At 42.8% G+C, this 25434-nt stretch overlaps 1 protein-coding gene across 1 annotated transcript; it reads left to right on the top strand.

The window, feature by feature from the left end:
• Positions 1–1229: 1229 nt before the first annotated feature.
• LOC311327780 (CD5 antigen-like) lies at positions 1230–25176 on the top strand (the record flags this gene model as incomplete). Its single annotated transcript, XM_084460884.1, has 9 exons — positions 1230–1237; positions 1876–2138; positions 2280–2295; positions 3220–3482; positions 4156–4461; positions 12190–12495; positions 15317–15643; positions 24825–24913; positions 25114–25176. 9 exons carry the CDS (start codon positions 1230–1232, stop codon positions 25174–25176), a joined length of 1641 nt encoding a protein of 546 aa, XP_084317010.1.
• Between the last annotated feature and the right edge of the window lie 258 nt (positions 25177–25434).

Genomic DNA, 25434 nt, shown 5'->3' with positions numbered 1-25434 from the left:
CTTTTATTTATTTTAGGACACTGCGATGCCTTGTAGAATCATGACTATAAATGTGAAACGTAATTGGATTATTATACAAATATTCTCGTATTAATTATTATTCTTTTTTCAAGCCTAGGATGTCTGTAGAATTGATGTGAACGCAATCACCTCGGATTTTTCATAAATTCAGCCCTTGCGAACGGGCGCACTCCAGTCTGGCCTACCTATGACTGCATTTACGCGTTCTTAAATCCCGTTCTTAGATAAGAACAAATCCGAGATAAGAAACCATTCAAGAATGCCAGAATTGTCCCGGGAACTTCGTAAGTGGAGTTAAGAAGAAATTTCTTCTTAACTTCTTCTTAACTGCGTTCAGGAATGAGGTCCAATGAGAGCGGGAAAGCCAGTTGGCTCATGAGCTCACAATAACTAGCAGCAGCTTCCATAACATTAATGGTAGCGGTCAGTGGCTAAAGCAGTTACACTGATGATTCCTGTAACGTTAGCTATTTTGCTGCAATTGGTTCAATTTCTGTTTCTGGACAAAGGTAAGGGATAAATCCAGACAACAGAAGGCTAGCGGACCTACAGCGGGTCCCTGATGGATGCTCCACCACCATTCCACCGGTAGTTAATTGTCTATATCCTAGGCCCATTGGCCGTGGGGTCCGGGCGTGGTGGCGAGACTCCGCCCCCTTGCGTCAGAGCGGTTCGGGTGTACTGCAGTTACTTCCGGGCAATCTCCATACACCCACTGGTGAAAACCGTGTGTCTCTAGCCCGCTCAGGGGCAGAGTTGTGGAGTTCATGGCATGGATAGTGGCGTGGTGGCGAGACTCAACCCACTTGGGTCAGACCTGATTGAGCGCAGTACAGTGACCTCTGGGCAATCTCCTTGCACCCACTGGCGAAGACCGTGGGTCTCTAGCCCACTCAGGGGCTGAGTTGTGGGATCCGTGGGGTGGATAGTGGCGTGATGGCGAGACTCCGCCCCCTCGTGGCGTGGATAGTGGTGTGATGGCGAGACTCCGCCCCCTTTCTCCTGGTCTTGCTGATGCTCATCTCTTCCCTGTTCGTCTCGCCTCCTCAGGTCTCCAGGATGAAGTCATGTCTCAGCCTCCAGGTTGGTAGAATGTGAATCTGCAGCCATAACATCCAACAGACTGTTAAAAGCACTACTGCCGGTTTATAATAATAAAAGCATGTGAAGTGTGTGTGTGTGTGTTTGTGTGTGTGTGTGTTTCTGGCATGAAGAGGTTAGTGTTTGTTTCTGGACAGGGCCTGACTGTCTCCTGTCTTTCTCCAGAGCCTGATGATGTGAGGTTGGTGGGAGGAGGCAGCCGCTGTGCTGGTAGAGTGGAGCTGAACCACCAGGGAGAGTGGAGACGTCTGGATAGCAGTGGGTCTGGCTGGAACCTGGGTGTTGCAGCTGTAGTGTGTAGACAGCTGGGCTGTGGCTCTGCTGTTTCAACAAGATGGGATAGTGGAGATGAACCCCGTCTTGTATGGCTGTTTAGATCTCGGTGTGCTGGGTCTGAGTCTGCACTGAGGGAGTGTGGAACAGTGGATGGGGGTTTTAGTTCTACTGTTGTCCTGGAGGTGAACTGCTCAGGTAATACACACATCATGTCATTATATTCAGCTGATGATCTTGACAGTCACACATTTCCTAGTCTGCACCTGTCACTTAACGACTACTCGGTGACACTGTTACAGTATTAAAGACTTCTGTATATCAGGTATCTATTATTTTAAACATTATTGGATATCTTCATGGTTCTTAATTTGCTGAAATATTTTGTTATTAATAACTATAATGTTCATACTGACCATCTGTCTCTCTTCCTTCAGAGTCTGTGAGGCTTGTGAATGGAGCTGGTCTGTGCTCTGGCAGAGTGGAGGTGAGGTCTGATCAGTCGTGGGCCTCAGTGTGTGAAGTTGACTTTGACCGGCAGGATGCAGAGGTGGTCTGTCGGGAGCTTGGCTGTGGGGCTCCTTCAGTCCTCCAGGGGGCGCTCTATGGAGAAGAGAAGGGTTCAATCTGGGCTAAAGAGTTCCGGTGTGAAGGCAAGGAGTCCCGTCTCCTGGACTGTGACACCACAGGCTCAGCTAGAAACACCTGCTCACCTGGCAATGCTGTTGGACTCACCTGCTCAGGTACTGTAAGAATCATTTTGTCTGTCAACCTGATTCTCACCTGGAGTGACGTAATGAGAAAGAGTAATGAGAAAGAGTATGGCTGTGTTTTGTTAGGATACATAGAGTCAGAGGGCCTGACTGTTTTCTGTCTTTCACCAGAGCTTGATGATGTGAGGTTGGTGGGAGGAGGCAGCCGCTGTGCTGGTAGAGTGGAGGTGAACCACCAGGGAGAGTGGAGACGTCCGTACAGCAGTGTGTCTGGCTGGACCCTGGGTGTTGCAGCTGTAGTTTGTAGACAGCTGGGCTGTGGCCCTGCTCTTTCAACAAGAAGGGATAGTGGAGATGAACGCTGTCCTGTATGGCTGTTTAGATCTCGCTGTGCTGGGTCTGAGTCTGCACTGAGGGAGTGTGGAAGAGTGGATTTGGGGTCTAGTTCTACTGATGTCCTGGAGGTGATCTGCTCAGGTAATACACACATCACGTAATTATTCCACTAATGATCTTGACAGTCACACATTTCCTAATCTGCACCTGTCACAGTAGCTGTGAGAGCTTTACAATAGACTACATAGTTACACTTTTAAAATATTACAGGCTTCTCTATCTCAGGTAACTGTTGTATTTTAGATTTCTGCTGCATGCTGATGTTATCTGTTGAAGGGATTCACATTGTATGAAACGGCTACATTCTTTATATTATTGTATTCTTTGACGTTATTAGACGGATACACACTTGTCATTTTGCTGATAGAGCTCATATGAACAGCGTACTGCATGGTTGTTAAAATCTAAATGTGCTGGTTCTGAGGGAGTGTAGACCAGGGTGTAAAGAGACTAGTACTAATGGGGTCCTGACAGTGATCTGCTCAGATATATTAATAATATTATGATCATGTGATGCTATTGTATCCTGGTGTCTCAGTCACTAAAGTACCCCATGCTGCCCTGTGAGGGAGGAGAACAGCAGATCTCATCTTCACGGTTCTTAATTTGCTGAAATATTTTGTTATTAATAACTATAATGTTCATACTGACCATCTGTCTCTCTTCCTTCAGAGTCTGTGAGGCTTGTGAATGGAGCTGGTCTGTGCTCTGGCAGAGTGGAGGTGAGGTCTGATCAGTCGTGGGCCTCAGTGTGTGAAGCTGACTTTGACCGGCAGGATGCAGAGGTGGTCTGTCGGGAGCTTGGCTGTGGGGCTCCTTCAGTCCTCCAGGGGGCGCTCTATGGAGAAGAGAAAGGTTCAATCTGGGCTAAAGAATTCCGGTGTGAAGGCAACGAGTCCCGTCTCCTGGACTGTGACACCACAGGCTCAGCTAGAAACACCTGCTCACCTGGCAATGCTGTTGGACTCACCTGCTCAGGTACTGTAAGAATCAGTTTGTCTCTCAACCTGATTCTCACCTAGAGTGACATAATGAGAAAGAGTATGGCTGTGTTTTGTTAGGATACATAGAGTCAGAGGGCCTGACTGTCTCCTGTCTTTCTCCAGAGCCTGATGATGTGAGGTTGGTGGGAGGAGGCAGCCGCTGTGCTGGTAGAGTGGAGCTGAACCACCAGGGAGAGTGGAGACGTCTGGATAGCAGTGGGTCTGGCTGGACCCTGGGTGTTGCAGCTGTAGTGTGTAGACAGCTGGGCTGTGGCCCTGCTCTTTCAACAAGATGGGATAGTGGAGATGAACCCCGTCCTGTATGGCTGTTTAGATCTCGGTGTGCTGGGTCTGAGTCTGCACTGAGGGAGTGTGGAACAGTGGATGGGGGTTTAAGTTCTACTGTTGTCCTGGAGGTGAACTGCTCAGGTAATACACACATCATGTCATTATATTCAGCTGATGATCTTGACAATCACACATTTCCTAGTCTGCACCTGTCACTTAACGACTACTCGGTGACACTGTTACAGTATTAAAGACTTCTGTATATCAGGTATCTATTATTTTAAACATTATTGGATATCTTCATGGTTCTTAATTTGCTGAAATATTTTATTATTAATAACTATAATGTTCATACTGACCATCTGTCTCTCTTCCTTCAGAGTCTGTGAGGCTTGTGAATGGAGCTGGTCTGTGCTCTGGCAGAGTGGAGGTGAGGTCTGATCAGTCGTGGGCCTCAGTGTGTGAAGCTGACTTTGACCGGCAGGATGCAGAGGTGGTCTGTCGGGAGCTTGGCTGTGGGGCTCCTTCAGTCCTCCAGGGGGCGCTCTATGGAGAAGAGAAAGGTTCAATCTGGGATAAAGAGTTCCGGTGTGAAGGCAACGAGTCCCGTCTCCTGGACTGTGACACCACAGGCTCAGCTAGAAACACCTGCTCACCTGGCAATGCTGTTGGACTCACCTGCTCAGGTACTGTAAGAATAATTTTGTCTGTCAACCTGATTCTCACCTGGAGTGACGTAATGAGGAGGAGTATGGCTTAGTTTCAGTGTTTCCTGTGGAACTGATCTCTTGGTGTGGTGGTGTGAGAAAAAAAGTCTGATTTCAAAACGGAAAAAGCGGGGGATCTGAGACCACCCTTCTTCCTCCCTTGTTCCTCTCTCCTGTCCCCTTCCTTCTCCTCTCAACAACCTCTCTCTCCTCTTCTCTCTCACCTGTGCCTCCACTCTGTGCCTGTGCCACAGTCCTGTCCTCTCCTACCACAATTCCTGCCTCTGCCTTAAAAAAAATAAAATAACTGAAGAGTAGGTCTATAAAGATGGCCTAACTTATCTCGTAAGGCTGGTAAAGTCATAGAGCTTAAAATGTAATTAATTACATGTAACTGGACGGGATAAAACAGTAAACCCACACAAGCACTTATTAAATCATATGGTTTATAGACATATTTTAAACTAATGTATTGTAGGTTACCATTATAACAACAGCTGTAGATAAATAAATAAAAAATTAAGCTAGTCTTTAAACATGCCTAAATAATTTGTTGCTTTTTCTGTTATTTTGATTGTCACATTTTAGGTGGCTGGAGGAACATTAACGCAAGCTAGTGTTAGTTCAGCCAGCCAAAAAGACGGTCGCACAATCCATCAGGCAGCGCTGCACCTGACTCGCACGAAAGTTGCAAAACCTGGGCTGCGTTCAAATTCAGATAACAGAGGCGAACGTTCGCCGCAAACATGTTTTCTCCAAACGGTCACATTTGAACGGCTTTCAATGAACGTTCCAAATAGTTCGCATAAACGCAACAATCCCCATGGGAGCACATCTCCAGTAAGCCTGGGTCCATTCTGATCCTCGTTCTGTTACTGGCGAACTACCTCTCCAGACTGTTAGCTTCTGTTAGAAAACGTTTGCGGCGAACACAAAGCTAACGGGAAAAAGTTCGCTAAAGTTCGCTATGTTCCCTGAATTTGAACGCACCCTCGCGCTTGTGGTGTATGTCTCCTTGACAATGCTCGCTTGAAGGGCTGACTGACGGACAGACAGCAGCGCGTAGCTCAAATGGAGCAGCTCCGCTTCGGCTCAAACTGTATTTTCAGATAACGTTTCTTAACGCTAGCAACACAAGGCAAATGTATCATATTTATTTTTTTACTTGTCCTATCAGACACCTGCATGAAGCATTCCTCTTGCCCGAACAGTTTACTGGTCCCTGCAGCGGGCAAAACTGTTAGCCTACAGCCCTACTAACACACGCAGGTTGCGCAAACGTTCTACATACGGCCGCTATAGGTGACGATTCATCTGCGCCACTTGCGGAAATTACGCGGCCATTTACGGAAACGCGAGATCTGCCGATTAGTAGCCGCTACGTTAGAACGACACGTCATTCAGAAGTTGCGGCCGCGTGCAAAGAACGCACGTGATCACGTGGGCAGGAACTTCCGTTATAAACTCACTTGGCTGACACTAGATTTACAGGTATTTATATGACTTGGTCTGCACGTCTTTTTCGCACGGTGCAAATATGGTTGCGGCCGCGTGCAAAAAACGTGGGCAGGAACTTCCGTAATAAACTCACTTTGCTGACACTAGATTTACAGGTATTTATATGACTTGGTCTGCACGTCTTTTTCGCACGGTGCAAATATGGTCACTTACTTACTAAACCCTGACCACTGGCTATATTTAGCATTTGCAGTACCACTGGCTATATTTAGCATTTACCAGTACAAAAACGAATTAATGCTATATGGGGATATAGCAGCAAGCATTATGCTACAAACCAATATAAGACTGAACACCATTAACAGTTTAGAACATTTTATTACACAAAGTACATTACAAATTAAAAGTATACATATTTACAAGGATGAGGTTTACGGTCTGTCACATAACGCATAGCCAGAAAAGCAAAAAAAAGTATGTACAAGCTCTGGCTAGCAACCCATTATCTGCAAAAGTTCTAAAAACAAAAATTTACCAAAGTGCGCATTCTGTGGCAGGCAGACCGGGAACAGACCGTTGTATCCCACAAAAAAAAAAGTTACAATTTACAAAAACTTTTTTACAAAAAAGGCATCCATCCTGGCAGGCTGGAAAGGCAGGTTTAGGGAGACGGGCTGGGCTGGAGGTCACCCACATCTGAATCGAGGGTCTGGGCAGAAGAGGTCATCCTCATCTGAATACTCCACTGTGGTCAGGGCTGGAGCTGCGGTCAGGGGCTGGGCTGGAGCAGATGCCTAAGGACATAATGAAATGGCTGTAAAAGCAAGTCGCATACGTTCATTGGAAGCGTGCCATGTCACTGGATACGAGAAAATTAACTGCCTGACATCACATACCTTTTTGCATCGAGCAGGGGCATGTTTCAGCATCTCCTGCAGCTGGGCAGACACCTCCGTCACAGTGGTGCTTGGCTTACAGGCCATAACTGCACCTTTTAACCAAAAAGGGAATGGTTTCAATGCACATTGCATGAAGCAAAGACAATGTATTATTTTGCGAAAATATGAACAATCCCTTACGTAATATGACATTGTAGAGGGTCATATTCTTCAGAGGCTTCTTCCCCCTCTTCCACAGCACCCGCCGGACTACATCTGGCAGATCTTTGCCGCCAATGGAACTCAGATATCGTGTCTGCAAAACATAAAGACAATCATTTACTTTGACATTTCCTTAACACTTCCCTGCAAAAATAAGGAACAAAGTTCTGCCCTGAAGTTACTCACCATCTTCCTTTGATGATCCTTGTCCTTCAGCTGCTCCTCCAAGACCAGCAGCTCCTCCTCCGTTTTAGCAGGGTGCAGGTCATCCAGTACTGCTCCCCGATAGCTGTCTGCAGACTCGCCGGACAGTCTCTGCTCCAGCCTCTGCTCCAGCCTCATCATTGTCTGTGTCATCTCCCTCAGACTCTGCATGACGCTGGAGAACTGCTGACACATCATCCTCTGGAAGTCTGGATATTAAACACAGATGTGGCTATAAGTAATTGTACGGTCCCATAATGGATATTCAACTCAAAGTATGTCCCTACATACAGCATGAAGTAGTTCACAAAATTCAGCATACCAGCATCTGCAGAGCTTGATGGCAACACTGCTGGAGCTGTTGGTCTCACAGGCGATGGCATCAGAGAACTACCTGAAAACCAGAGGATAAAGGGATGAGCAGGAAACTATGGTGCTGGCGGCGTAGTGATTCTGGCATAAGGGGAAGAATCAACTCGACATGAGACATGTCAGACCCTGACCTGGTCTGGCCGGGGTGCTAATCGCTGATGCATGCTGCTCGTGCCTGGACGTCTGAAGGGCTGAAGGGCCTGGGCTCACAGCGCCTTGGCTCAAAGGACCCGGGCGATGAACATCTACTGCCGAGTAGTGAGATGTGAGATGAGCGAATTAGTGAACTGAGTACATGAGTCTTCAGAAAGTCCTGAGTTAACTGTAAGTGTGCAAATAGGCATAGACATTTCACCAACACAAACATGCATGGATACCTGCATTGATAACTGGCAGAGCAGGCCTTCCGGCTCTGGCACCTGGCATAGCTGGTCTGGTCTGAGTTCTGCCGACCGGCTGCCTGGGCACTGGAACATATAGTAGAGGTAAATTAGCTCAGATTAGTCAACTCAAGTAGTACTCTTTTGGGACTGTTGAATGCACTTTATTATATTACCTTCGTCACTGGAGTCATAGCGCGTGTTGCGCTGTCTCTTCCTTGTGTCTTGGGAGTTAATCCATTGATGACTGCTGCTCAAACACCTTCGCCAAGGCACTGGCTACTTCATAATGCTCTGTGTGTTCCTCAGCAGAGACAGAGGTTGTCATGGCTCCTCTTGATGTGCTTGTGGAGGTAGATCTGGGAGGTATAGGAGAATGGGCACTCAGAGCAGGAGAACACCCAAGTCTTGCACAACTCTAACATCACAGCTAGGAGAGCAAATGAGAGAGACCATTAAAAAGGATTATCTCACCTGTAGTACAAGTTCAAACATAGAGTGATTATACGTCATTGTAAATGAGAGCTTACTCTCAATTGATTCACAAGGTTAAATAAAGATTGAATGAATATGTAGCTAGGGGGGGTTACAACCACACAACTGTGGAGAGAGAATGAGACACTTGGTTCCCTCCTCTACTGGTGTTCATGGCCATGGCCACACACCTGGAATACTCCAACCCTGATTTAAAGGCATAAATGTGGGGAACACATTCTTGAGACGGTTCCTAAAACTGGAGGGGAAAAAAACGGGAAAATGATCTTCCCTCTCCTCATCACTCACTTCTGCATGGGGCTGAGCTCTACCCTGTCAGCAGTGGCAATACATGGGATAGCGGCTCAGCACACAGGAGAACTGCACAGAGAGGAAGGAGGAGAGAGAAAACCAACAACAAAAAAGGCAAGAAGGGTTAATAACTGAGCGAATCTTGCAAGTTTGCACTACAGGGAAGCAATTGCTCAATTTCCCTGATATTGTGGCGTCACTGGCGTCAGTGATGCGTCTTATGAATCTCACATGTCTACCGCTAACATTAACTCAATATCAATATTCCCATTTGTTTATCCCTTCTATGGAAACGTATGTGAATTTGTACTTACGTGTGCCTGCCTATATTGATGATCAGGTGTTTCTCCACCTAAGGGCTGGCCAGACAGAACCATCAGAGACCATTGGGCTGAGCTGAGGAGAGAGCGACATGTTAGAGTGTATGTGTGCATATGTATATGGTGCTCTTCTGTTAATACTCATGAGGGCATTCAACTGAACAAGACTCACAGAGCCTGTGGTGCTGTCCCAGGACTGCCCCTGGCCACGCCTGTCCCCGTCTAAGCGCCTCTTCCTGTCCCGCTCACCTGCTTCTTGCTCAGTATAAACAAGAACTGGGAGGTTGGCAACTGAGAGCATGGGAGGGGAGAGAGGGAGAGAAAGAGAGAGTGGGTGGGTGACCCTCTTGTTGGCTGACATGCACACTCCACAGGACCACGTGATTTCTGACACGTTTAGAGGAACAGGGCAACATGTCTACCACCCTTCACACTCAGTAATTAAATAGATTTTGCAAGACACTATATTAGTAGTCCACATCATGAGTACCTATTATGCAAAATTTGGATTTGTATGTGAGTGAAAACGTAGTACACAATGCTTTACCCGTTTGACAGCATGAGCAACCATTTCAACAGTTAAGAGTAACATGAAATCACATACCAAAACCACCAAGATGGCTGCTGTAACCAAAAAAGCCAAGATGGCTGCTATAACAAATCCTGCTAGCTAGCCTAGCTCCGTTGTTGGGGCTTCTAGTATTCTGTTAACGTTAACTTCGGAAAAGTGAATGCCTAAAAACAAACACATACTAACGGTGTCGTGGGTTAATGCGAAATCAATGAGTAAGCTAATTATCGCATTTTATTCCAAGCGATGAAACAGTACGAACGTGCAGGAGCTCGCGCGAGCCTGCTAGACTCGAGAAGACTCCACCATTGCCCGTAATTAGGAAACAATGGCCCACGACAACACTTCATAAAAGTTATAGTGTACACAACTGAAATATTCTCACGTTGCCAAGCCAACACTATAATTTAAGCTACAATTACACAAAAGCGAAAGTTATAACAATAATTGCGACAGAGTAATTTTACGTAGGCTACTTAGCTAGCCATGATGTACAGAAAAAGGCTAATCACGTTAGCTGGCTAGCTAGTTAGCTAACATTGGAAAGAGAGCATCTGCATATAGATAATCATTACAAAAGGGTAGCTTGCACATAACGTTGGTGTTTTATCTGGGACGATACCAAAATACATAGCTAGCTATGTATACATTGAAATTGAGATACTTACAGGATCTGTGTTGTCGCGGGGACAAAGACAGCGTGTTGGTCTTTCTCAATCGTTTCTGTTTCGAACGGAAGTACAACCCGTCGTCGTTTTCTTCTTCTTCGCTGGGTTTAGTGGCGGATCGCAAACAACTTTAATGTGCATACAGCCACCTACTGTACCAGAGTGTGTAACTTGTTTGTCTAGTTCTTCAATTGTGTCACCTAAGAAAGTAGCCCAATGCCTTGCATTCTTTGTTTTACGTTCACTGCTCAGCGTTCATTGCTCACATTTAGGTTGCAAAATTAGGACTTTATTCATAGGCATATTTTTTATCATTATTTTTATTAGGCCTAGACTGCAAATCTTTAGTGTTAATATTAACTGTAAATGAGAAATTACACACAAAACAGACATGCAGGATTTCTCCTCATTATTACAATTCTGTAACTGTATGACTTCAAAATGTATTTTAAAACCTAAGTAATTTACAAATGTTCTGACCCACTGTGACACATTTCCAATAAAGTCAGATTGGGACTGTGATGTAACCACATTGTCACGTTATTTAATTACATCGTAGTTACGGATTTAAGCAGCAGTGGCGGCTACGTTCCCTTACAGTGTCCTTGAGGACGGTTATTTTGTTTATTTTGTGACTGAAAAGGCAAGTGTCAGCTAGGTGTCAGCTAGGTCCGCTGCTGGTACCGTCGCAAAGTTACCACAATACCACCAATGTGTCCCGTCAGTTTTACGTACTGTGTTAGTAGGGAGGTAGCTTGCCTTGTTCCTGAATCCCCCTGATGTGAATCATGGCTAGCCGGCAATAACCTAGCCTACCTGACTGGTCTCATCATTCTCCTCTCTCTTCCTCTTCAAAAATTGTCGTATGCCAATCTGGAAAATTGTATTGATATATTAGGTTATACAGGATCCGCTAGTTGTCATCAGGGAATTATAAAACCAAAGGCTTTACCAACGTGCTTGAGATGGGCAGGAGCTGTCGGCACGTCTAACTGTAGCTATAACGGCACTTAGATTACTAACATAAATGTATTTTAGACAGTAGGCTAGGCATTTTGAGGAGTAGGCCAGCACCAGTGTTTCGCCCAATTCAAACACTGGTTAACACTATGGTAATATTTGAGTGTCAATAGCCTACCTATCTTTAGTTATAACCTCATGCCGCTCACTGAAGAAAAAATCCCTTCACGCGCCAAATCTTTCGATCACCTCAGAAAGGAGCAGCATGGAGCGGCACAGAGTGCGCAGCCTATAGGCTCTTATGGTTCGTTCGTTTATAACTGGGAGGTGGCAAATTGCGACTTGCTACTAGGAATGATTAAATAAAACACTGCATGAACTCGCACTTCCTCGTCGCAAATTCGGTTTCTCAGCCCCCAGTTGCTCGAATGCACTAGATATAACTAGGTAACTGTGATATAATGGTATATAGATATAACTAGGTAACTGTGATATAATGGTATATAGATATAACTAGGTAACTGTGATATAATGGTATATAGCTCGAATGCACACAGGTCGGAGGTAGGTATTTTGCCACTTGCGACTTGCCACCTCCGACCACAAACGAATGCACCATTAGTCTTATTGAAAATAAATAGTCCTAATGTGGGCGCGACAGTGGTTTTGAAAGCGCATTTAGGCAGAAATATTTAAAAAGTTTAAGATTTTTAATTTAAGACGTATAGCCTAATTTGTATTATTGTTTTTTGTATCAAATGTTCGGTGTGGCGGCAAGGATCTTGCCGTGGCGGTGCGCCACGGCAAAACCTTACCAGCGGAAACGCTGCTGTGTTTTGTTAGGATACATAGAGTCAGAGGGCCTGACTGTTTTCTGTCTTTCTCCAGAGCCTGATGATGTGAGGTTGGTGGGAGGAGGCAGCCGCTGTGCTGGTAGAGTGGAGCTGAACCACCAGGGAGAGTGGAGACGTCTGGACAGCAGTGTGTCTGACTGGACCCTGGGTGTTGCAGCTGTAGTATGTAGACAGCTGGGCTGTGGCTCTGCTCTTTCAACAAGAAGGGATAGTGGTGATGAACGCGGTCCTGTATGGCGGTTTATATCTCACTGTGCTGGGTCTGAGTCTGCACTGAGGGAGTGTGGAAGAGTGGATAGGGAGGGTAGTTCTACTGATGTCCTGGAGGTGATCTGCTCAGGTAATACACACATCATGTCATTATTCCACTAATGATCACGACAGTCACACATTTCCTAATCTGCACCTGTCACAGTAGCTGTGAGAGCTTAACAATAGACTACTCATTTACACTTTTACAATATTACAGGCTTCTCTATCTCAGTTTTCTCTATCTCAGTTATCTGTTGTATTTTAGATTTCTGCTGCATGCTGATGTTATCTGTTGAAGGGATTCACATTGTATGAAACGGCTACATTCTTTATATTATTGTATTCTTTGATATTATTAGACAGATACACAGTTGTCAACTTACTGATAGAGCTCATATGAACGGCGTACTGCATGGTTGTTAAAATCTAAATGTGCTGGCTCTGAGGGAGGGTAAAGGAGAATGCTCTTTTTTGACAACCTGGACCTTATTTACGGCATATTCAATCAATCAATCAAAGCTTTATTTGTATAGCGCATTTCATACCCAGAGGCAACACAATGCGCTTTAATAATTTTTTTTATTTATAATATTATAATGAACTAAACTGTTAGTAATAATCTGTTGGTGCCATAAGTACACAGCTGGACTCTGATCAGCTGGTGAATACGGAAAACACAGTTAACATATTTGCCACACAGACACACACACACACACACACACGGTCAAGAGTTAGCTTTGTATCTGCAATTAGCATTGTACAATGGTATGCTAGCTAGCTAAAGGTATAGTAAGCTGGCTAAGCTAGCTAAAATTATTATTATTATTTCAACACAAAACATTTCAATTTCAATACTCAATTTAAGAATATATAAAAATGAATGAATCAAATTTAGACATTTGTGTTACCTGTCTGTTCTGTCATTAGACTGGTAGCTTCTTCTTTCTTTTTCTTTTTTTTTCTGCCACATACCATTATGACAATCCTCTGGATGTGGCAGTTTAAAAATGGCAGTTCAAATTTAAAAAACAAGGAGGCACACTGCTGGATGGAATGTAATGCCTGAATGGAATGTGGTGCTATATTGACTTCAGAGGGTGATATGGATTGCATATCCCAAATTAACACTAAACAATGAATATACCTGTTTCAGGAAGGGCTAGCTTATGGTAGGCTAAATGAAAAGGATATTGACTTCCAAAACCTTTTGATTTTGTTCAAATAAAAAAGTTTTGTGTTATTTCACCATGAAAAATAATTTACTGTATATGCTTTCCGCCTATTCGTCACTGTGTTTAAAGGTCGACAGTACATAATTAAAACAAAATATCAACATAAATTCAGGTAATCCATGTGCACAAGGTACCTGACTACTTTAAAACTTTAAGTGGATCAGAGCTTCCTTTGGAAAACTAGACTGTGCAATGTAACCCTTGCACCCATCAGAAAGATCTTTATTGGCTCTGTGGGGTGCATCAGTTCATCAGTTGATTTCACTAATATCCCACAAAAATAAAGTTCCACAACAATGCATTTCTTGAATGGGAAACCCTGAAGATAAAAAAAAACATTGTTGTGTTGTTCTAACTTGGGTAGGGGTACAGTACCTCAAAATCTGAGGGCCCCTCCTGCTAGACTAACAATTTCCGCCTACAGTCATGTTCGCAGGACTATATTCTAGTATTTCTTTGGGAAAATTACATTTTAACTATTTGGTGTTGTTGGACAGTTACTTGGGTCAAACCACAGCAAAGTTGATGCAAATTTGAGTGAGCATTATGAAATTATGGGCTTTTTTGTCACCTCACTCCTATCCAGACAAGGCCTAATTTGACTCTTTTTCAGATATTAGGGTAGGTCTAAAGAATAGCCCAAAAAACTTATTTCCCACAAAACTAAAGTTCCAGAACCATCCATCTCATTAATGGGACACATAGGGGATATGAAAAAGCATGGTTGTGTTTTGTTCTAACTCGGGTAGGGGTACCTCAAAATCTGAGGGCCCCTCCTGCTAGACTATAAGACGTTTGACTCACCGAGATAACTTTGGTGTAGTTCGGAGGCCTGTAGAATTTAAAATCCAGCGCGAGCCAAGTATATCCATGTAATGGCGGCGGACGGGGCACTGAGAATGCAGCTTCTAAAAAATCTATTTTCTGCCGCGAAACGGTTGTTTTCATCAATCTGTCTTTATAAATCGCTAGTTGTGCTTGCATAGAGCGGGGGCTTGTGGTTTTTCACATGCCTCTGTAATATGATCTTTAGAAACTTTAGAAGAACGAAATAGCTTCCCCACTTGCTCCAGCACGCATGCGCACAGCGCGCAAACTGGCTATTCTCCGTCTGTAGGCTACACTTGCGGCTCACATTCTCTATGCTACGATCGGCGTCCATCATATTCTAAGTCATCTTCTATATCCTCAAAATCTGAGAAATATTCAGGCATATTGCACACAATATTCCAGGCACCATCAAGCCGATCGTAGAGTAGAGAATGTGAGCCGCGAGTGTAGCCTACAGACGTAACGGAGAATAGCCGGTGCGCGCGGTGCGCATGCGTGCTGGAGCAAGTGGGGACTTGGCTCGCGCTGGATTTTAAATTTCTTCTACAGGCCTCCGAATTACACCAAAGTTATCTCGGTGAGTCAAACGTCTTATAATATGCCGTAAATAAGGTCCAGGTTGTCAAAAACGAGCATTGTCCTTTAAAGAGACTAGTACTAATGGGGTCCTGACAGTGATCTGCTCAGATATATTAATAATATTATGATCACGTGATGCTATTGTATCCTGGTGTCTCAGTCACTAAAGTACCCCATGCTGCCCTTTGAGGAAGGAGAACAGCAGATATCATCATCACAGCTGAATCAGAGAGGTTGTTTTCTCTCCCCTCTTCTTTGTCTTTGCAGATCTCCTATTCCAGCCTATTATCTCCCTGTCTTCCTCCATGGGAGGGGTCTCTGAGGGCCAGCAGCAGGGGCTGGTGTACAAGGACCACAGCTTCGACATCACCTGCTCCACCCAGCCACAGTACCCAGGAGGCTCCTTCCACCTCACCTTCACCGGATCCAACACAACCCTGAGACACGCCCACCCAGCTGTCAATCACTCTGCCAACTTCCTCTTTCCTGCTGCAGACTACGCCCACCAAGGAAACTACAGTTGTGTTTATGAGGTCTACATTTTCTCTCATAACTTCACTTCTGAGAGTGAGCTCCTCTCTGTCACTGTTGCAGGTAAGTGAGGATTTTAAAAACGCAATCTGTACCTTTTACACTTAATCCACAGGTTTGCCATGACACTCTTTTGTAAACTGTTCGGGGTTGGTCTTGAACAAATCTAACTGTCACTATGGAGGACCAAACTTGTCAAAATTAAAAATAAATACATAAATAAATAAATGACTCAACAAATGACCAATAAATAAATGAATGAATAAATATGCACAAAAATAAATAAATGAATGAATAAATGCATGCAGTAATGTGTAAATAAATACATTAACTTTGATATAAATGTATAAAATTATATATTTATTTATTGTTTGATTCATTATTTCTTGCATTTATTTCCATATTCATTTATTTATTCATTCATTTATTTATTTATGTATTTATTTCCACATTCTTTTCCACATTTATTTCCACATTTATTTATTCTTTGTTTGCTCGCTCCTTATATGCTAATTAGGGTGCTGTCCATCATGGTGATCCCTTACTCCCATTGGTTAATCAGTATCAGAGTGCATAGTTCGACTGTGTATGCCTGCCGTGGATCGGTTGCATAGCAACTACAACGCAACTTGAAGCTGTCGAAGAGTTTGCCAATCTTCCGAACTGATGGTAACGTTAAGGTGAGGTTATACATTATAACGCTATGAAATCAATTATTTAAAATAGCCTGCATTTTCAGCAGAAAACAATTTAACAGGTGTCTGACCGTTTTAGCTAGCACTACCTAGCTACGTTTGTTAACGTTAGCTTACGCTAGCCAGCTAGTAGCGTTAGCTAGCTAGCTAACATTAGCTAGCTAGCTAGATACGTTTTTAGGTAAGTTATATAACTAGCTTGCCATTTTGGCTTTAATGGTTAATATTAGACTACAGTAGCTTGCTAGTTAATGAGCATCGCCAAAATAGCGAACCTGAACTACAGACATTCGGTCATGATACATTTGATCCCATTGTATCGCATTGCATCAGTGTCCTCTGTGTTTGTGCATGCGGGAGAATTACATTTGTGTATTGAGGTAAAACTCGTAACCATATCATCAACAACCCCAGTCCTGCTGACACTCTTATATTAACATGCACACACATGTACAATCTAAGGTGTCTCCTTGTACTGCAGCCTGGACAGTCTCTTTCTTAGAATGCTGTCTCATTGATGATAAACACACTTAATGTCTACAGGCTCCTGCCTCCTCTAGATCACACATAAACACCCTGACTCTCTCACTCTCTTCCTTTCCAGAATCCCCATAACAAGTGTATGACAGACACCCAGATATGCCGGGCCAAGTTCTGCAACAGGGAGTGCTATGCCTTCGTAGTGTACTCCTTGCATGTATAACAGTATAGCACTGTCACAGGTTATAGAGTAATAGGTTTACCGTATGTGTGCTGTACTTGTATTGGATGTTTTTGACATGAATATAGGTCCTTCAGCATCCATTTTGAATGTGTAATACAAATATTATCCTAAGTGTCTCCATGTTTTAATGCAACTATGAGACAATAAACAATACATATTTATTGCGGATCACTGTCCTATCCTTTGTCCTTTTTTGCTATATTGGGGGATATTCATGGAATGTTCCCAAAACATGACCAACCTTCTACATGAAGGTAACCAAACATTTACTGCTAGACCAAAAAATAATTCCCTAAGATCTGGGGATGATATTTTGGCTGCTCGGTACCTCAAAACAACGTCTGCTACAAAGGCAGTATTGGTTAGACATGTAGAGAGGTGACTCCTTAGAGACCGAGTTTTACAGTCACAAAGATTTTTGGTCATCCAGTAGCCTAATATCCAGTAACCTAATATTCAGTTCTCTCCCTGCTTTGCTGGTGTCATACACCTTACACAGACAGGTTATTGTGAATTTACCCTGGCCAGGGCCCCGTACTACAAAGCTCGTTCAACATATCCAGGATGACTTTTCGCTAGCTCGCTTGAGTAAACCGGACAACCGCAATCACGGATAAACGGTACTACAATGGTGGCTATCAACTCGTTAAGTCGACCCAGCTGGTCCAATCTAGCTATGAGCGCGTTCACGGTAAAAGGGGAGGTATTTGCTCGAAATGACCAATCGCATACCTTAGTATATGGGTATTCGGACATGGCCATGGACAAGGCAAACAATACGCATAACCAAGTTCCGTCATTGGGCTATGCCTATTCTTGTGGCATGTAAAGCAATTGTAGCCTATATCAATATATCTTACAGCTGCAAACCCTAGACTGGCAGTAGACGCTTAAATAAAGCAAAGCAAATAGGCTATAGTTTTTAATAGTTTCAGGTTGGAGTAGACAATGTGAAGTCTCAAGAGGAACTAGAGATAAAACAGTCTATTAAAGTGTAAAAAGTGAAGCTCGAGGTGGAGAAGTAGGCTCTAAGCCTACGGGGAAAAAGTAGCCTATTTCATCGTCATATCGTATAACGTCATTGATTGTCAGGCATTGGTGCTATCACAATTCAATTAAAATGTAGCCTACTTACTTTGTTCCTAGGAACGGGAGGCTATGAGAGGCGCTCATATTTACAAGTGTCAGATAAACATGAAACTTCACTTACCTAAGCAAAAGGGTCTATTTTTAACAAATGCTGGGTTTTGGCGCTACCATTAAATAACTGATTTAGACGCGTTCTGTCCGAGTGAAATTATTTTTCCGAGGTAGTCTTCTTCTGTGGTGGTGGCGGTGCTTTGAAGCTTCAAAGTGTATTAACACTTTGTATTCTGTGTATTAACGGACCGAAATGTGTGACCATCGGATTTTGTGACCGGTGATCACAGATGTCGGTGTATTAACATGCGGAAATCAGTGACCACCGGATCTGGTCACTGATGGTCACAGAATTCCGCATAACACCTGGTTGAATCAGGGTGACGCGAAACCTTCGGTTGAAAATACGTCGGTTGCTCTGGGAAGAGGGGCCAGCAGCTGAGGCTGCCCAGCCCCTAATGACACAGTGGAAGTGTGAAGTGCTAACAGTAACTATAGTAACAGTACTCCTATATGCTAACATGGATATCTTAATAGCAACACTATACAGATGTGGGAACATAAGAATGTAACTTGACCCGCGGTATTCTAACAGGCGCTTTACGGCATTCCGCACCACCGCTCGCCTGCCCATAGGGGCGCAGTAATACCACTCATTGACCCATTGCTGTAGCTCATCTCGCACATTAGATGAGCCTACCGTTCTCAAACTCCTTGTTCTCTGTCTGGTTGTAATTTAATTATTACGAACAAAGCCTATCTATTTATAGTTTCTATCTCTGTAACTGTCGCCGGGTCTATATCTGTTAACTGTCGGGACAAGTAGAAGTTTAATACATTAGGCTGACTGAGTGTTCTCATATGGAACATGGCATCAGGACGAGTAAGATGGCTAACGGAGATGACCAAAGATGTGTTTGAAATGGTTCACTCACTCCCTATTCCCTATTACCAAGGATGTATTGAGTGCGACTCATAGTGAACTACATGGGGAATGATTTAACAGTTTTGGGACACATGGAATGTAACTGCGTAAAATATTCATGACTCAAACAAGCAGACACGCCGATCACTGATGGCAGCAGGTTGAAATATCAGGTAGTATTCAGGTTCCATGTTTAGTTGAATGATAAATCCCATATAAATGGTTGGAATTCTAATGATGTGCAAGTGTGATTTTGTCAACTTTAGTGCTGTCTGCTAATAGCAGCCTGTGAAGCTGCACGATAAGACCGTGATAGCAAGTTAGCTCACGACAGCAGCTTCCATAATATTAACGGTAGCTGTCGGTGGCTAAAAAACAGATAGCTAACTTTACAACGATGATTCCTGTAGCTATTTTGATTTTGATGCTATTAGTTCAACTTCTGTTTCTCGGGCAGGAACGGAGACAAACTCGCATTAGCAGCAAAGCAGCTAGAGGAATGATCTTAACATTAGCTACTGCTTTAGCTACTGCTAGCTACCGTCTTCTTCACTTCTCCTTCGGTAAAACATGACACCGTTGTGTTGTGGTATTGTGGAGGGCTTAGGCAGAAGCAGGAAGAGAAACCACTTTTGCCCCATATAAGTAAAATAATGGCCTCATAAGCATTTTTCGATTGTAAAATTGTGTTCACTTGTTTTAGTTTGCAAACATATGCAATTTTCTTAGCATTTCCAGCTTTGTATGTAGTTTTAATGTGAAAGATACATCTTGAATGCAGTCAAGACAAATTGAATTGCCTCTTAACTTTTGTCAAACCCCCTGGTTCCAGTCAATTGGATTATAGGCTATAGGCTACTTTCGTTTACAATGACGTTATCTTATGAACACAAATAGCTTAACCTATAGGCCTACATAAAAACAATAGCCTAAAACCATGTTTATTTACAATGTATTTTCTTTCATTGATAGCATGCCAATAGTTAGGGTGAGGAACGCGCGGTCTCTTTAGCCCTGAGACCAGCAGGCAGGCAGCTCAGGAGGTCGTTGAAGGCTATATATATTATTATGATATTATGTCTAATAATACATTCGTTGAAAGTACACAGGCGGATCTACTATACGGAATTGGACCGAGGAGTGTTCTCATATGGAACTAGGCTGCACACGCCCGCCCGCGACAAGAGCTGAATTGTAGTCAGCTTTCCCCGCTGCGCGCAGGACGCGTGCGTCCCCCGCTGATCCGAGCGAGAACGCAGGCGGAATGTCGCTCCCCGTCTGAAACGGCCTTGACTCCTGGAATCCCAAGGTCTTTCATATTGAAATTCTCTTGATGGTCTGGGAAGTTGGGAGACGTGTTAAGGGAGTGCATCAGTCGTGAGCCTTGACAGTAGGCTACCAGCCTGCGCTGCGCTCAGCACAAAGTTGGATGAATGGATGGACTTATTGGAATCCTGGAAAATGTTTATTGCGCTCTAAAATCATGAAAGCATGAATGTAAAAATGCAGCAACAGAAGTAGTCTAGATGAGATGGTGGTTTAAATGAATGGCAACACATAAATTGAGACATAAATTGAGACTGGTGATAATGCTGATAATCTACAGTAGGGCCTACCTCTGGCTGAGTTCATGGTTACAGCCATTCATCTCTTACACATGGGCCTATACAATACTTGCACAATCTACTTTGGAGGTTAAATCCATCCATCTATCAATCAAACTAGCGAATTCAATGGCCGGTCATGGCAAGCACCCGCTAACGCAGGCTACCCCCCTCCCCACGATCCAGGGCTAGGAAACCGGTTCATCCAGTTTATTTGAATATAAAAGAATTTGGGGGGGGTTACAATAGTCTAGTCCAGGTTCGCTGGCGAGTGACGAGCTAGTCAGATGGCGCATGCATGTGTGGACATTGTAGGCCGATTCTGTAAAACCTAAAGAATAAAAGTAGGCTGACAGGGAGGAAATCTATTCGTTTCATTGTTTGTGCTCTGTATGCACAAGATAGTTAATGTTCGGATATAAATGGCAGTATTGCGGGAAAAAACCCTATCAAAGGCCAAGATTAGAAGGGATTTGAAGATGTAATTGGTCATTTTAAATGGGCCTACTTTATCTTTTGATGCCTATTAGAACGGACTGCATCGATCAATGCAATGACTCTCCATGTTTTTCAGTTTTACCCTTTTCATCAATAAAACATCATTTTTACAACCATGTCTCATTGATTGGGAAGGCATTTAGAGCTGCCGGTCTATTAGCCTACTCGGACTCAGAGGATGACATAACTGTTTATTGAGAAACAATTGCAGGCTGGGCTATATAAAGAAATACCACAATGCATGTAGTCTAGATATATTACATTATGGTAAGGCTATAGCCTACACTACTTATGGTAGACTGCTCGCTAAGCAGGCTACATTGTGGCTGTTTTGTTCATCGCAGAAGCCTATAGCCTAGGCTACACATTAAAAAAATGTTTTTTTTTTTATATAGACCTAGAAGGAATCAGAATATGTGGAAATTTAATTTTAGCCTATTTTAATACAATTCAAATTCTGCTTGGAGGGAATTATTTTCAACGGACATTATGGCCTGAGCATAATTAATAATTATCTAAGTCAATATAGGCCTATGAGAACGCAACGCTTTTTACGATAGGCTAGGCCTATGCGTCTTGTGATTGTACTGTAGCCTAGGCTACAACTTAAGGCTTATTTGTCCCTATTGAATTCATTTAAGCCTACTAGGCTACTCATTATTATCGAATTATCTAGTTGATATATGAATAAAACAATAAGCCGTTTTAATGGCTATGGGCTACTAGTTGTAGCTATACACGAGTTGATGCGCTCTGCTCTTACGCACGGTTGAGGCGGCAGCTCAAATACACTTCACACATATCCTCTGCTATAGCCTCTCACAGCTGGCGGCCGGTATAAATAACTAAAAACATACACGATATTTTCTTATTTGAATGATCTTGAATATATATATATTCAAGATCACTCAAATAACAAAATATTGTGTATATTGTGCATGTGAACGCACACTGTCAAACCTGCCGCTATCTATGCACAAGATAGTTAATGCCCGGATATGATTGGCAATGAGTGATCTTTACTCATGGCGACTATGTCAATTTTATATGGATCCACAAGTCGATCAAGCTTATTTTTTCTTTGTATCGTGCTGAAGCCATATAGCCTACTGCGCTCAGACTTGGCTACATTAGCTGGTGCCCCGTCTTCAAATTTACTTCCGGGGTTTACGAGTAGCCTACCAGTTGAATGCGTTCCAGAAACAAAACGCAAAACCCCCACGTTCACCATATCTTTACTAACAAATATATTTATTTGACCAAACAGCCACCACGTCTTGACCCGACGTCAGTTACCGAGATAGATAGGCTACTGTAGGCCTAGATATAGGTGTTCGTAATAATTAAATTACATCCAGATGGAGAAAACATGTGTTTGAGAACAAGATAATAATAACAATTAAAAGTTATTTGTATAGCACCTTTCATACAGATAAATTCAGCTCAAAGTGCTTTACAACAGAGCATTTAAATTAAAGAATGTGAAACTTAATGATGCTTCATTCGTAGACTATAGGAGAAAAACTCTGAGCCCAGCCTGCCAAATCTACTCAAAGACGCCACCTGGCGGTGGTGCATCACTAAAACGAAATAACACCCGTCTGAAATCCCACGAGATTTCCAACGGGATTTCCCTGCCAAATACCGCGAGGTAAAATGCTGCAGCATGTGACATTTCTAACTTCCCACATCTGTAGCTTACAATTAGAATCAGAATCAGTTTTTATTATTAAAATCAGTTTTTATTTATTTTTATATTCCTCCTGCTCCGCCTCCTCCTCCGAGAGAGGAGAGAGAGGGAAGAGGACATCTTTATTGAGATATGCCGCTATAGGCATAGGGCGTAGGTAGGCTCCCCAGAACTCCTGCCCTTGTCTTTTTAAAATAATATTCTCTATTCTCTATTCAATAATCTAATTCTGTCAAAATGTTCCAATATACATTTAGGTTGCAAAATTAGGACTTTATTCGTAGGCATATTTTTTTTATCATTATTTTTATTAGGCCTACACTGCAAATCTTTAGTGTTAATATTAACTGTAAATTAGAAATTACACACAAAACAAACATGCAGGATTGCTCCTCATTATTAAAATTCTGTAACTGTATGAATGTATTTTAAAACCTAAGTAATTTACAAATATTCTGACCACTGTGACAAATGTACATTTCCAATAAAGTACATTAGTAATAAAGTAATGTAACAGCATTGTCACGTCATTTAATTACATCGTAGTTACGGATTTCAGCCACAGTGACGGCTACGTTGCCGTACAGTCTCCCTGAGGTCGGTTATTTTGGTTATTTTGCGACTGTATAGGCAAGTGTCAGCTAGGTGTCAGCTAGGTCCGCTGTTGGTACCGTCGCAAATTTACCAAACTACGACCAATGTGTCCCGTCGGCTTTACGTACTGTGCTAGTAGTCTAATAAATCAACATGAAAGACTTGACAATTGGATAAAAAATGGTTCTCAGCATCACCACAGCCTACACGAAACTGCAGGTAGACTAATAAAACGCAAGCCAGTGCATAGCTTACAGTCTACGACTGTTAATGCACAAGGCAAAATATGGCTCAAGCACAAGCAGCTGTCATTCTGCAATTTTTCATGATATCGGGGAAAGCCAAAGAGGGTTTTGTCGGTTTGTAAAAAGTCTTCTTAAGAACCTCTCGCTGTTCGCGCACAGCAGATTATTGTTTAATTCGCACACTGAAGTTCTATATAGAATCTTAACGTCCATATGCCTTTTTCCAAGTGAATTGATCGGTCAGCGGGCAGTGCTTCATACGTTTTCTTCCATAATCTGGAATTTACCTGCACCGGAGCAGGTAAGCTCGGCAGCATAAAGGTTACCACGGCGATATAGCAAATAGCATAAATAGCATATAGCAAATAGCATATAGCAAAAAAAGTTAACCACCTTCGTAGTACGGATAAACCAGGCTTGAACCTGAAGTTATCACGCTAACCCCGTAATCCTGTTTCATAGTACAGGGCCTTGGTTAGGCAAGGATCTTAACTCTGGTCGGGTAGGACTGACTTAATCTACCATGCCTGGGCTTGGCTACTAATGCCTGGATATGAAAACTACGCCCCCCTAATTAGCATATAAGGAGCGAGCAAACAAAGAATAAATAAATGTGGAAAAGAATGTGGAAATAAATACATAAATAAATAAATGAATCAATAAATGAATATTGAAATAAATGCAAGAAATAATGAATCAAAAAATAAATAAATATATACTTTTATACATGTATATCAAATGTAATGTATTTATTTACACATTACTACATTCATTTATTCATTCATTTATTTATTTTTGTGCATATTTATTCATTCATTTATTTATTGGGCATTTGTTGAGTCATTTATTTATTTATGTATTTATTTTTAAATTTTGACAGGTTTGGTCCTCCATATGTCACTGAGTCATTTGATACCTGTGGTGATCTGGCAGTAGGTGACCACATAGTTCTCATGTGTATGTCAGTATTAGGTGGCTGCCTCTCTCCACAGTTCACAAATTAGCAGCACTTTTGACTGGACATGGATGCAAGTTACATATTGTCCGTTATATATACATATATTTCAGTTAACAGCTTAATCTTATTTGATGATTATCAGTCTCCTCATCTTCTGTGTTTGTGTTCCAGCCTCTCCTCTGATAGCTTTCGTCATCAGAGTGGTGGTGGTGTTGCTGACCATGGTGATATCCAACACGGCCACGTATCTGTACTATAAGGTACATCGTTTTTTTCCTCAGTCAGTCAGGGTGATGATAGCTGTGGCACAGAGGTTAACTACCAAGTTTACCTACGTGTCTGCTTGCTAATAAAGTTGCTCTAGTTATGTTAATGGTCTTTGGTCTGTTCGTGGAGGCCTGTGATAATGAACTTGCTGCTCATTTCTGTCTCTGCTCTGTTCCTGACTCTTGGCCAGCAGAGACTCGGGGCCAGGAGAGCAGGGAGCAGCCCAGAGGGTGGAGCAGGAAGAAGCCGCTCCTAGAGGCTGATCTTAGGCCAGTCATGTGGTGTCCCTGCCAATGGTGACTGACAGCATTGGGGGAAGGTGGTCTGATCCTGGAAGTTCAACCCAGAGTCAATTTTTATCAATAACTTTTTTCTTCTTTTTTTCTTTTAGCTTTTTAGATTGAATTAATTGCCTTTTTTATACTGTACTTACTAGATCATCTATGGACTTTGTTTTACTGATGTACAGTATTTTATACTTGTTGACAGTGTATAAAAATAATTTTCGTATGAA

Source organism: Borostomias antarcticus (assembly GCF_949987555.1).
Source record: "Borostomias antarcticus genome assembly, chromosome: 34".
Lineage (NCBI taxonomy): Eukaryota > Metazoa > Chordata > Actinopteri > Stomiiformes > Stomiidae > Borostomias > Borostomias antarcticus.
This window is presented reverse-complemented; position numbering and strand designations above follow the sequence as displayed.